This window comes from Plectropomus leopardus, chromosome 19 (assembly GCF_026936395.1).
Source record: "Plectropomus leopardus strain MGB_pleo_1.0 chromosome 19, ASM2693639v1, whole genome shotgun sequence".
Classification (NCBI taxonomy): Eukaryota; Metazoa; Chordata; class Actinopteri; order Perciformes; family Serranidae; genus Plectropomus; species Plectropomus leopardus.
In genome coordinates this window covers 27,638,889-27,651,979 of record NC_142194.1, presented here as the reverse complement: position 1 = coordinate 27,651,979, position 13,091 = coordinate 27,638,889, and the positions used below count along the sequence as shown (strand labels likewise).

The 13,091-nt window shown below is 38.3% G+C and overlaps 1 protein-coding gene across 5 annotated transcripts in view; it reads left to right on the top strand.

The window, feature by feature from the left end:
* Positions 1–13,091, top strand: part of tmem94 (transmembrane protein 94) — a 46,645-nt gene that overhangs the window by 8,751 nt on the left and 24,803 nt on the right. For all 5 annotated transcript variants that reach the window (XM_042507682.2, XM_088069746.1, XM_088069745.1 and 2 more), the window contains 8 exons: positions 1,197–1,316; positions 2,248–2,375; positions 4,532–4,668; positions 6,926–7,131; positions 9,867–10,018; positions 10,667–10,769; positions 11,516–11,602; positions 11,886–12,002. In XM_042507682.2, coding sequence (XP_042363616.2) covers positions 1,197–1,316; positions 2,248–2,375; positions 4,532–4,668; positions 6,926–7,131; positions 9,867–10,018; positions 10,667–10,769; positions 11,516–11,602; positions 11,886–12,002 — 1,050 coding nt within the window. The remainder of the gene's footprint in view (positions 1–1,196; positions 1,317–2,247; positions 2,376–4,531; positions 4,669–6,925; positions 7,132–9,866; positions 10,019–10,666; positions 10,770–11,515; positions 11,603–11,885; positions 12,003–13,091) is intronic.

Sequence of the window (13,091 nt, the reverse complement as noted above, 5' to 3'; positions counted from 1 at the left end):
ACACTGTTTCCCTTTCTCTGTCACAAACACATTCTTTTCTTTCTTTTTTTTATGCAGTATAAAGAAGATATGTCACAATGCGAGTAAATTGCTTGCACTGTAGAGCCTTGATATCGGCTTCTAAATTTCTGGTAATTGTGCCTAAAATTGATATGGGCAAACTTAGGAGGACAGTAAATAACAGAAATGCCCTTTTTTTAAAAAAATGATGGATACAGGAAGTAATGACACTGGTGTTGCATTCATGTGATGTCAGAAGGTTTCCGGATTGGGGAGTTCTTGTTTTGTTTTGTTCATGTGCTTTGAGGTTTTTGTTGACTTTTGTGTTAGTATGTTCAGTGTTAGTATAGTCACCTGGCATGCTTTTTAATTAAAAGTTTGCTTACTTCCTGCAGCTAATAGATGCAGATACTAAAAGGTGCAACTACTTAAAAGTAAATGATAGCTACTAGGAACAAAATAACCAAATATATAATTTATATATGTATGTTGTATTGTCAATTTTTTACACTATTTCCATGCTTTCTGCCATTTCTGTTGCCCTGAAATGTCACACAAACGTCACAACTCGGCATCTCGAGTATCTTAAAAATTTCCAATTTTTCCAGCTTAGTAATGCAATGACAGTATGTATGATCAGCATTCACACCTGGGTTTTTTTTTAATTGCATTTGGCAGTCAGTATTGATGGAAGCACAACATTCAGGTAAACACACTAATTTAAGCCCCTTAACTGGTGAAATTAAATGATGTGCTGACAGTAATTACCCTCCATCTCCTCCTATACAGCGCTACCACATCATTCCAAGTGAGTCTGTACCGAGTTTGAAAGAGAGAATCAATATATAATTGATATATAAAGAGAAGAAGCCGCTGAAAACTTTACAGCGGCTTTCAGAGACCTCTGTTCCCGCTGCTGTTTTAGTGTTTTCCTGTTTTCCGGTCTGTCCGTGACATTGCAGGGACACACCAACAACAACTTGTGTCAGTGGCTCCAGACATAGAACAGTGCTGTTAAATTTTATAGAAATTTTTTATCGTAAATTATTCAAAGAAATAATCGGATATAACTTTTTTTTTTTTTCAAAACATGATCATGGTATTTAGAAAAGTACATTGGTTTATCTTGTCAGCCAAATAGTTGATGCCTCTTGTTTGTGGGGAATCTGAAATAGTTGTTGTGTGTGTTGCTGCAGGAGGAGGATGCCGTGACTCTGGGCCTGTCGACCGGCCAGGCTCTGGTGAAGCTGCGGGACCAGCTCAGCAGCCTGCTGGAGCAGCACCAAAGGGCTGCACGCAGGCGAGCCTCTGCACAGGTACAAACACACAATTCTACATACATATTCATATCAGTGTTCTTTGATTCATCGCAGTCACTCCCAAAACTTAGTTGCCATCAGTATACAACTTTAAATTATAAAAAAAAATGGACAGAAAACAACAAAACATACAGCTGAAAGTAAATACATTTTTATTATTTGTGGCATTGGTAATATTCAAATATTGTTGTTACAGAACCAGAAACAGACAGCGCTGCACGCAACAACGCTGCACGTGCTAACACTGCATGTGCTAACGCTGCACATGTGACAAAGTGTCATGCGACAAAGCAACACAACGACAATGCTGCAAGTGACATTGCTGCATGTGATAATGCTACATGTGGCAGCGCTGCACATAACAACGCAGCATCTGACAATGTTGCACCTGTTAACACTGCACATCACGACACTACACATAAAAACACTGCACATGATAACGCTGCAGGTGACAGCACGGTACGTGCATTGCTGCATTTACTCACGTGAATACAGGCCCCTTTTTTGGAGACAATGTTGAAGAAGATTTTGTCGAGGCTAAAAATTTGGACTAACCCGTCACCATAGACATCGTACAATGTGACATTTTTTATTATTTAACTGATGTTTAACTGCATAGTATCCTAATTACTCAAAATATAAGAAAAAAAAGCCAACCATGCTTGTCAATGCTTGTCCTGTTGATTTGTTGCAGATGACAGAATGAGATTTTTTCATCATTACATCTTTGTTCGGAAGTTTGGTCCTCATGAGTATGAAAACACAAGACACACAGAAAGCTATGTGTTCCATGTGACGTTTATCCCCTCCACTAATAGCAACGCATCCTCGATCATTTTCTAAATATAACAGTCACATGTTAAACTGCTTACATAACGCGCTGCTTATTGTTTTGCTCTTGATGTGCTGTTTTGTCATGTTTTCATAGGAACAGTGGGTGAATAGCTTCCTTTACCATAGCAACCGTCACTCCTGTCTCCATTGGCCGGGAGCGGCCCTCACTCTGCTGGTGGTGCTGGGACTCTTCTGTTGCCATGGCAGCCAGCCAAAGGGCAGGTAGGTGTCCTCTTTTGGCTGAACCGTCCTGTTCTGGAACATCTCTATAACCGTAAGCAAAATATCAATAAAGAATCTTTGTGCAGTCATTCATAATGTATGTAGGATTGTCAGTGTTTTATTCTCATTTCGTTTTTTTTTTGCCCCCACTGTCACGTCTGAAGCTACATTATACAACAGTAACACCACCATTGTGTCTGAGACTACATTATGCAACAGTTTTATCACCATTGTTGAAAAAGTCAAATATTTTCAGGCTCAGACAAAATCTTGAAATTTGTGAAATGCCACTTATTATATCTCTCTCAGTCTGGGCAATACTGCTCTCTGCTTTACCACTTAACTTTATTTTTCCCATGTTAAATAATCGGCATGTTCAGGAAGAACAGAAGTGAGAAATTGTTATAAATCAACAGCTACGCAAACACCAGCTGTTCTTCTTGCTGTGTGCCAAAGCAATCTTACACTTGCCTGGACTGCTATCTTTCCTGTCTAATACAGTTTAACTCTTAGGGCCCGCTTCAATATTACACACATATCACTAATATCACTCTGTACACAGAATGCACGTTTTAAAATCAAGCTGTAAAAAATATTATTAATTAATATTATTTTATACTAAATAGAGTAATTTTTTTAACTTGCACAGTCCTAATCATAAATATCCAATATTCATTGATTTTAGGAATTTTAACCCTTTAAATGGCAGGTTTTTGTCACAATTCCACTATGTTTTAGATTTAAAAAAAACCAACACAAAAATTGAATTATTTTCAATATACTACATGCTAAGTAGTTGGTTTTTTTTTTACTTTTCACAGTCCAGGATATGCCAATGATTAGTAGCAACACTGATTTTTATACATTATTATTTTTTTTGCAGTGTCAAATGCTCAAACTCGCACACTCACACAAAATGCACTTTTCAAAATCAGGCTATAAAAGATATTATACATTAATATTATTTTCTTCTTTATTTGAGTTTTTTTTAAACATCAGTCCTTATCATAAATATCAAATATTCACAACACTTGAAATGCCAGCCTGGGATATGCCAGTCAGCAACGTTAATTGTGACAGTGCACCTAGTAAAAAAATTGCATGTATTTTCTCCATATGGCAAAAATTGACAAATTCTAAGGCAAAAGGCCAGAATGAAACCCAGAAATAATACAATACATGTTTTTTTGCTTTGATGGCTGTGGGATCAAAAATGGCAGTTTGAATGGGTTTCAGTGGAACATTTTTTGCACTTCACAGTCTGAATGTAACAGTTTAGTTTTCTCAGTGTATTTTAGACTTAATGTAGGAGCTGAGCTGGAAATTCACCGATTAAGCAAAAATACACAGTCTTGCTAAAAACCTATGCCATATAACACAGGCAAGATGATCAAAAAATGAAGAATGAAAATAAGAAAAATGCACCAGACAGTTCCTGAGGGCTAAATATGTACTGACCAGCACTGACTGACCAATTAAAACACTAACTTGGTTTGGATTATGATATATTTACATTTAGTGTTGAAGTGGTGATAGTTTAGAAGGAAGCGCTTAAAATTCCTGTTGGAATATTTAGTTTAACTTTACCTTAACATTGTTTTTTTTTGTCAAATTTAGCCATTAACCCTTTGAGAACTTAGCAAAATGGTTTGATTTCTTTCCAAAACATGGGACGAATAAGCAACTTAACAAGACATGGCCCCCAAAACAGCAAGAAGTTAGTAAATAGTTACAAAAATACCCTTGAAAACAAGCAACAAAAAAAGAAAGAAAAACAAGAGCACAAGAACAAACACATTTCTCATGAAATTATTCCCTTTTTCCTCAATTTTTTGATCATTTTAATAATACCCCCCCCTTTTAAAAACATATTATCAGGTAATTTTCTACATCACATCACTTTATATTTATTTCTTGTAGTTTGTGGGACATTTCTTGCAAAGCTGACTTTCTTCTCCATTTTTCTCCAAATCAAATCAATATGCTCAGGTTTCAAAGAGTTAAATAGCTCGTGAGAGCTGTTGGAATGTTTTAAAGGGTTTAAGATAATTTAGAGATGTTTTCCTTTCATGCTGGACCTGTTGAAGATAGAGTTTTTTTAATTTACATTTCATCAGTCACACATAATTGTGCTGTTCTCCTTTGCTCCTCCACAGTTCTGGAATTGAGCTGGTGAACGCTGCAGCCCTCCTTCTTCTCTTCCTGCTGAGCCTGCTGCTGGTCAGACGTCAGGAGCAGCTGAAGAGGAGTGAGATGGTCCGCCGTCTCAGGGGCATTATCACACAGCTCAGCGGTGAGTCACACTCGTTGACTCATCACTGGAATTATAGTGGAATTATGGCATTCTTATTTCCTATAGAAGACAATGCCTGCTCATCTGTTATTCATCTCAGCTTAACTTAAAGGGGAACACAACCTAAATAAAAAATTCAAATGTGTTATTTCTATGGCCAGGGAAACGTAAATCAATATTCCAATATTCCATATTTCCATGAGCTACTTTCTCTCAAAGCCAGAAACCTGCCATCTGGTGCTTGTGGCATCATTTTGAGCCAGCGTCTGCAAAGTGATGACTGAGAAGTGGAGCTGCGGTATCCAGCTCCCACCCGTACTTGCATGATGTGCCATTGATGATGTCAGACCCCCTTTTTATAGCATCAAGTAACTACTTAAAACCAAACCAGGAAACATTCGGGTGATAAGAACAACCTCAAATGACAGAAAGCAACTTTCTTTGGGGCAAATGTTTTTGGCATATACATTGTTTTGGGCATGTACCATCAATCACATGGAGGGGGCAGGCTTTTATGTCCTATACTGTAGCCAGCTATCATTTTTGTACATGTACGTTTATATGATTGTAGTACATTTCTTGGACTTGAGACATTCCATGAAGGAAAGGAATACCCTAGGAATTTAGGGCATTTCTCTGATTTTAGAACACTTTTTGGATTTTAGGACATTTCTCATTTTTTTTCTCTTATTTTATGAGATTCTAGAATATTAGGACATTTCGTGGATGTTAGGATGTTTGATGGACTTGAGGATGTTTCTAGGATTTTTAGAAGTTTATAGAATTTTAGGACATTTCTAGGATTTTTACAGTGTTTCTAGGATCTTAGGATAGTTCTAGGATTTTAGGACATTTCTAGGATTTTAGGACATTTCTAGGATTTTAGGACAATTTCAGGTTTTTGGGACATTTCTAGGATTTTAGAACAGTTCGAGGTTTTCAGGACAGTTCTAGGATTTTAGGACAGTTCCAGGATTTTAGGACAGTTCAAGGTTTTCAGGACAGTTCTAGGTTTTCATGATATCTGTAGGATTTTAGGACACTAGGGGCTTGGCGAGGACCTCTGTCAGGGGTTTGTGGAGGATCCTCCACTGGCACTTTACTTGATAAACAAGCCCTATTTCTATGTTGTTTTATGTACTCTGGCACCTTATGTATACTTAAATTTGAAACAATTCCCGGTGTTAATCACTTTATTTTTATAGTCCACCCGACACCCTGTCAGGGGTCAGATTTAAGCTGCGGGCCTTAAGTTTAGGATCACTGCTCTAGATCAAGATAGATAAAGTCATTGCACCAAACTACAGTCCTATATAAATACAAGTTTATACCTATATGGAAGGGAATTTTAATGCCCAGCCATAGTCCTCATCTATATGTGTCCTGCAGGGGACATTAAAATAGAGCTCATTTGATAAAATGATTGACTGCATATTTCAGTATGCACTCTAGGGATGTCTGGGATTGATTTGTGATGATATTATCAGAGCTGATCAAGGCATTTTGTGATTGATTGGCATCAGTGAAAGCCGGTGGCAGCTGTAACACTGCTCTGGATACAGCAGCTGTCAAACATGCTCCGCTTCTCTCTGCTTAAACTCTTGAACTTTGATGAAGCAGCACAGACATACAGGTACCAGCCACCAGCTCTGTCACTCACTTCAGTTCCAGTCTTTATTGTTCAATGTTTGGACAGTGTGACAAGAGCGTCACGTGTTATATCTGAAACACAGATCAGATTTTGACAGACTGTATCCCACAATATTGTACATTTCCAATATGAAACTGACAAGGTCTAGGAGGGCTCCACAGTTTTCCATGAAACATATTTCTCACTGACATTTATCAGTAATAATTGCATGACATTTGCTGTGACCTTATTCATGCTCGTCATTCTTTTTTTGATTTTTGTCTTCTAAATAAAAAAAACACAGTCACAAATGGTCAGTGCAAAAACACTAGTTTAGATTATGAATAACTAAAAAAATTAATGAATAGACAATAAAATAAATTTGCATGTAATGACTCATAAAACTGTAACTAAGCACAGCAATACAATTAAAGGGGGAAAAAGAGAGGATAGAGTAAACCGTAACGGCATGGTCTATCATAACACTAGCGTGGTGAATATAGGGAGATCATTCAGGCCATTATTCAATCATGAGGGATGGGAGATTCTCCATGTAGTTGATGAAAGGTTGCCATCTCTTCTTCTTCTCTCTAACTGTGTCCTCTCTTTCTTTTCTTGTAACTCCAGACTATCTGTCAGGGTGTGTGGGTGAAGTGCGCTGGTCCTCATCTCTGTACCCTGACTTGTACACACCCTCGTCCCCGTCATGGTCCCTTCACTGGACCTACCGTGACTCCCAGTTGGTTAACCTGCCTGTCAGTCTGCTGGTGGAAGGAGACATCATCGCTCTGAGACCTGGCCAGGAGGCGTTTGCATCCCTCAGAGGCATCAAGGTCAGTCTGTGTATGGTATGGGGTAGGGATGTGACAATGCATCACAAGGCAGTTAAAAATCCATAAAAAATGTGCAAGATTCAAATCAGTGAGATGAAAAAAGAACAGTGAAAGTCTTTTTGAACAGCAGAGGGCGGGATCTAGGTTTGAATTAATTTGCTGGACATGCCACATCACTACGTGTTTAACGTCCTACGTCATGTCCGAGACTAGAGACATCTTGCTAACGTAAATAAGATGAAGCAGAGGCTTCGCGACAGGCGATATTGACATAGAAGATGCACCCTCCAGTTTCAAATTGAAGTGGCGGCATTTGAGCTTCCTTAAGTCAGAAAGTAATAAAGGCGAGAAGATAACGGAAAATACTAAACAGTCTGCAAATATTGCAAGAGGGTGCTGAACTACACAAACAAACATGATGTATTATGTGAGCCAGCATCATAGTGAGGAGCTCAGGTAACCCCCGGCTACACACGTTACTCCTTAAATACAACCACAGGGCCAAACCACACTGACAAGTGCATTTACAACCCCGCTCGCCCAAACGAGAAGAGCCAAAGAGAGAGTCCAGCTTATCATCCACGAGTGTCATCATTGAGTCATCATTTTTCTGTAATCTCATTTTGTAATTTAAAAAAAATCATGAGAAAATTGTATCGTGAACCCAGTATCGTAAATTGTATTTAATCGTGAGTTAAGTGAATCGTTGCATCCCTAGTGACAACGGCTATCCTTGAACCTCTCTCACTGTGCGACGAAGGACAACCGTTTGAGAGCCATGACCAAAGATTTCACCATGTTTTATTCACAATGATCATCTTTTGTCTGGGATAGCCCAAAATGGCACAGTGTATACTGGGCTGTAGTGAAGACTGCATGTTTCTCACTGGAAAGTATTTACTAAATTTGTCTTTTGGGAGATAAAAAAAATTCAAAGTTATCACCTTTTTTCCCTGGATATTCTGTTGGAATTGAAATCAAGCTACCAAATACAGAACTGGTATTGGTACAGAAAGCCAATATTTGTAATCGCTCCAATATAAGCTCACTAACATACATGTACACACACACACACACACACACACACACACACACACACACACACACACACACACACACACACATACACCCCTGTGTTCTAATAGTTGCTACTGGCGGGCAGAAAACATGTTATTCTTGGTGCTGTAACAGTGACTGCTGAGGTAAAGAGTCACTCATTAGTTGTTGTGTCAGAGAAAATTTTCACTGAGCCAGTCAGTTCTGTATTATTTCACACAAGATGGTCCATGTCATCAGTATCACAGATCTCTCTTCAAGTGCAGTTTGCTGAGCAGTTGTCTTTATCACTTCAGTCATGTAATGTTCACATGAAGCCTGCAGCAGGATGTGGTGTTCACTCTGTAGCTGCACTGATGTTAAAAAAGAGACAAACCTCATTGTGTGGGATGAAGCTGAACACACTGATATGGATAACACTGGACTTTTTTCATGACACTTAGCAGTAAAGGGTTTTTGTTCAGCAGATTGCTAGAGACAGATGTTGCTTAAGATGAGGTATGCTGTTTTTTTTTTCAGGCATGTAAACAATTGAACAGCTACAGCATAGAAATCATGTGTTTTTCCCATAGTTTACCACATTATCTTTCTGGTTTTTCACGCTTTGATAAGATGAGTCATTAGTGTTTGGTGTGTTGTAACTGGACTTGAATGCTACAGGAGGCAGCTGTATGTCTTTGCAGATATTAAGTGAGTTCCTCCCAACACATGCTTGAACTTATTAGACTCTCGACCAGGGATACCCTACCCTAACCCACTTTTACAAAATGCCAGGAGGCCAGGGGCCAGTCGCAGCAGCCCCACACATGTTTCTGTGGTTTTAGGACATTTCTAAGATAGATAAGATTTTAGGATGTTTGTAGGATATTTGGACGTTGCTAGGATTTTAGGTCCTTTCTCGGATTTGAGACATTTCTAGGATTTTAAGATGTTTCTAGGATTTGAGGACATTTTTAGCATTATCACATTGCTCAAATATTAGGATGTCTCTAGGATTTTTGGACATTTTTAGGATTTTAGGACTTTTGTAGGATTTTTAGGATTTTAAGATATTAAAACATTTCTAGGATGTTTCAAGGATGTGAGGACATTTTTAGCATTTAAGGACATTTCTAGGATTTTGAGATGCTTCCCAGATTTTAGGACATTTCTAGGATTTTAGGATATTGTCAGATTTAGGGATATTTGTAGGATTTTACAACATTTCTAGGATTTTAGGTCGTTTCCAGTATTGTCTGACATTAGGGGTTTAGCTTGGACCTTTGTTGGGGGGTGTGGGGGATCCTCCACTGTCACCTTTTTGATAAATAAGCTCTATTTTGATGCTGTTCTATGCACTCTGGTAACTTATGTATACTAAAAGTACAAAAACAATTCCCATTGTAAATCACTTTGTTTTTATTGTGGATTAAAAAATGGTTGAGGGGCCACCTGACACCCTATCAGGGGCCACATATGGCACACGGGCCTCAAGTTTAGTATCACTGCTCCTAGACTGAAACAGCACCAGAGGTATAACCAGTAAGTTCTGTCATCCGAGACCCTCCAAACAACCTACACCATCACGTCTAAACTCACAGCTGGTGTCAGCAGCCAAATAAGACTACTGATCAGTTTCTACAGAACAGCCCATTAAGACTAAACTGTGTGACCAGCTTAATCTGTTTTTCCGTCCTCAGGATGATGAGCACATTGTGTTGGAGCCAGGAGATTTATTCCCCCCATTCTCCCCTCCTCCTTCTCCACGGGCCAATGAGAAGAGAGGACCCCAGAGCCCCCAGCAGCACCGTCTCTTCAGAGTGGTACGGACTCCAGTGCTGGACACAGTCAGGTAGGACACCTGCACATGTTGGGCCTGGCTGGTGACAAATGATCTGTGTGGCTTATCTGGGTGTGTAGTTAGTTACGAGTGGCCATGCGCCCCCCACACAGTGCCGTCGTAAGCAGTTGCCAATATCACTTATAACAACTGCAGTTGATTTGCATACAGGATTTACAGAGACAACACAGTGAAAGCTCTCTAAAAAAAATCTATATATTCACATACACAGACGTCAGTCAGTCGGTTAGTCCTAAAAACTATGTTTCAATTTTTACAGGTAGAGAATGCTACATGATTACTTTAAAAGAAACAATACTTCTTTGGGGTGTAACTGTGTCTCTAGTTCTTTTACTAGAGTTAAGACAAGGGATAGGGATCAAAACCTGGTTCTGTTGAGGACCTGATTCTGCCTATTTCAAAACCCAAAAATCAATAACATTTGAGCTTATCAATACTGCTGTAGAGTACCAGCTAGTTCCATTATACTGGAGAGAAGGCAGATGTCTTAACAGCCGATATCTCAAACACTCTCACAACAAAACTATCTAGATGTATAAATAGCACTACAGGTAAGAGGAAAAATATCCATTTTTGATTTGGGGGTGAACTGTCCCTTTAAATTTGATGACTAATGTTTTTGTCCCCTGTTGTCTTCAGAAATGGTTTGGAGATGGCACTGACTCGACCAGTGACAGTGCTGGATAATGAGAGGTTTACAGTGCAGTCGGTCATCACCAAGCTGGTCTGTCCTGTTGTTCTGGTGAGCATTTCAGTTTATTTCAATCCAAACTATTGTTTATTCAGGCTCAATTGAATGAGCATTAAGCTCTTTTACAGCAGTGCCCTGGATTCACATTCAGTGGGCTAAAAGGATTTTTAACATATGACAGAAATAAATTCAATAAAAACAAATAACCAGCAGCAATGGCTGTTGAAAAAAACAGAAGGAAAAAAAACAGTAAAAATGATGTCATTATAAACAATAAATAACTGAGACCAGCCTGATTCCAGCCAGGTCCTTCAAAATAAAAGTACCATGGGTTCCACCTTAGTTTATTTAATTATAACAGTACTGTATTTTACTTTATACTTAACATTATTTAACATTCTAACATTATTTTATACATTTTTGTTACAACAGTAGTTTATGTAACTTTATTTTATGACAGTAGCCACTTTATTGTTACTGGAGTTCCTTTTAATTATTTTGTATTTTAATATTTTTAGTAGGTTAGAGATATACATTGTGTATCGCGATACAGCCTGAAAAATATGATGAGATTAAGGTTTGTTAAGGATTTCTGCACATTGTCAAATGCACATTAGAGGTTTTATACAGCTTCCTCCATAGATGGTGCACAAGCATAAATATGTAAATAAATAGAAATGTGCTTTGCAGTTTTCTACTGAGGCAGTGTTTGGAATCATTTGTTGTCTACCTGAACAGCCCAAAGGTGATGTGTGCCCACTTTGCCTCACTGGTATCTTAATGATCTCTCCCTTTAGGTGGCATTCCTGCTAGTGAACACTATCCGCTATTTTTGTGATGCACCCAATCTAACCCCTGCCTGCTACAATTTCTTTCAACTTCAGGTACAGTCATTCAAAATCATGAATGTGTATCGAACAAAGACTCAAGTATGTACAGTATTTTGCCATCACTTTTCCTGGTGTGATTTAGTAGTGTGCATGAACACAGTCAGCCAGCTCATATTTAAATCATAATCAATTGAAAAGCACACAAAATTTGTTAATGTTCAGACTTTTTCATTATACAGTATGCTGGTAATAAACATTTAGATTTACACACTTTAAAATAAAAGAAAAATCAGAATGACTGAATAAAGATATTAACTGTGTGAACTTGTATTTGCAGCTTATGGGTGTTCTGCCCATCTTGCCCTTGCTCTTTCCTGTCATGTGGGTGCTGTTGAATGCCTTCGGAGAGGCCAGGGTCCTCGCTGAGTTCAGCCGAGCATCGCCAGCTGGTCTGGTGAGGAACACACACGCATACATAAACACAAATGCACAGTGTTATTCATTTGTGATGTGCTGTGGCAGAAAAGACGGCTTTAGTTACTAACATGGAGGATTGTGTTCCGACTAATGACAATGTTTTCACTAATATCCACAGACACTCACTGTTGGGTTAGACTGATATTTTGGTTTGAATTTACAAGGTCAGTATAAAAAATGGAGTGCTCCTACCTGTGATATCAAACTAAACAGTGTGATGGTGATGCTCAGCCAATAAGTAGTTTTTAAACTAAATCCAAAATAAATATATGGTCTCTAGAGAATTATGCGGGGGCACTCGGAATTAGCTGTTCATTATGAATGTTCACTGATTCTTTTACATTTCAAATGCAAATTGTTGAAGTTTTAACGGACTTTGCAGGACGTTCTGTGTGACATTCACATTCATGTCATAAAGTAAACAAGCTAACAAGCTAACAAGCTAACAGCACCAAAGACGGTCGTGAATGGCCGTCAGTTTTTTTTTTTCAGACACTAGATATCAAACAAAAGCCAGAGACCATATTGTATTCAGTTAATATGAGCTGTAAATTCCCCAAATTACCCATTTTTAAAATTTAATTTAATTTTGTTTTGTTTTGTTTTGTTTTTATTTTAATTGCATTTTTAAGAAATTATATGACATAGCAGTGGAGTTACTGACTGAAAAAACAGGAAGGTAAAAAGACAGAAAGCTAGACATACAAAAAAACCCAACCCTACGTATAATATATATTTAATAATAATAAAATAATAATAATAACTAGCACATATATCTACAACATCTATATATCTATAACATCATATGAAAAAAAAACTGGTAAGACATAATTTACCAATAACTAATATTACCAATAACACTAAATTTAAGTGAGCGAGACATTGGCCAGCATAGGACACGACAACAGGTACCATAAACAGGCATATGCACAGACAGGCACAGTCACCACTTCTAAGCAGAAGGTCTCTCCACCTCTGTGCTGCTGCCTGCATGTCTGCAGCTTCTCTGTGTCAAAGAGAAGCATGAAAGTCAAGAGCTCTCCCTCTGCAGCAAAATCTGGGGACC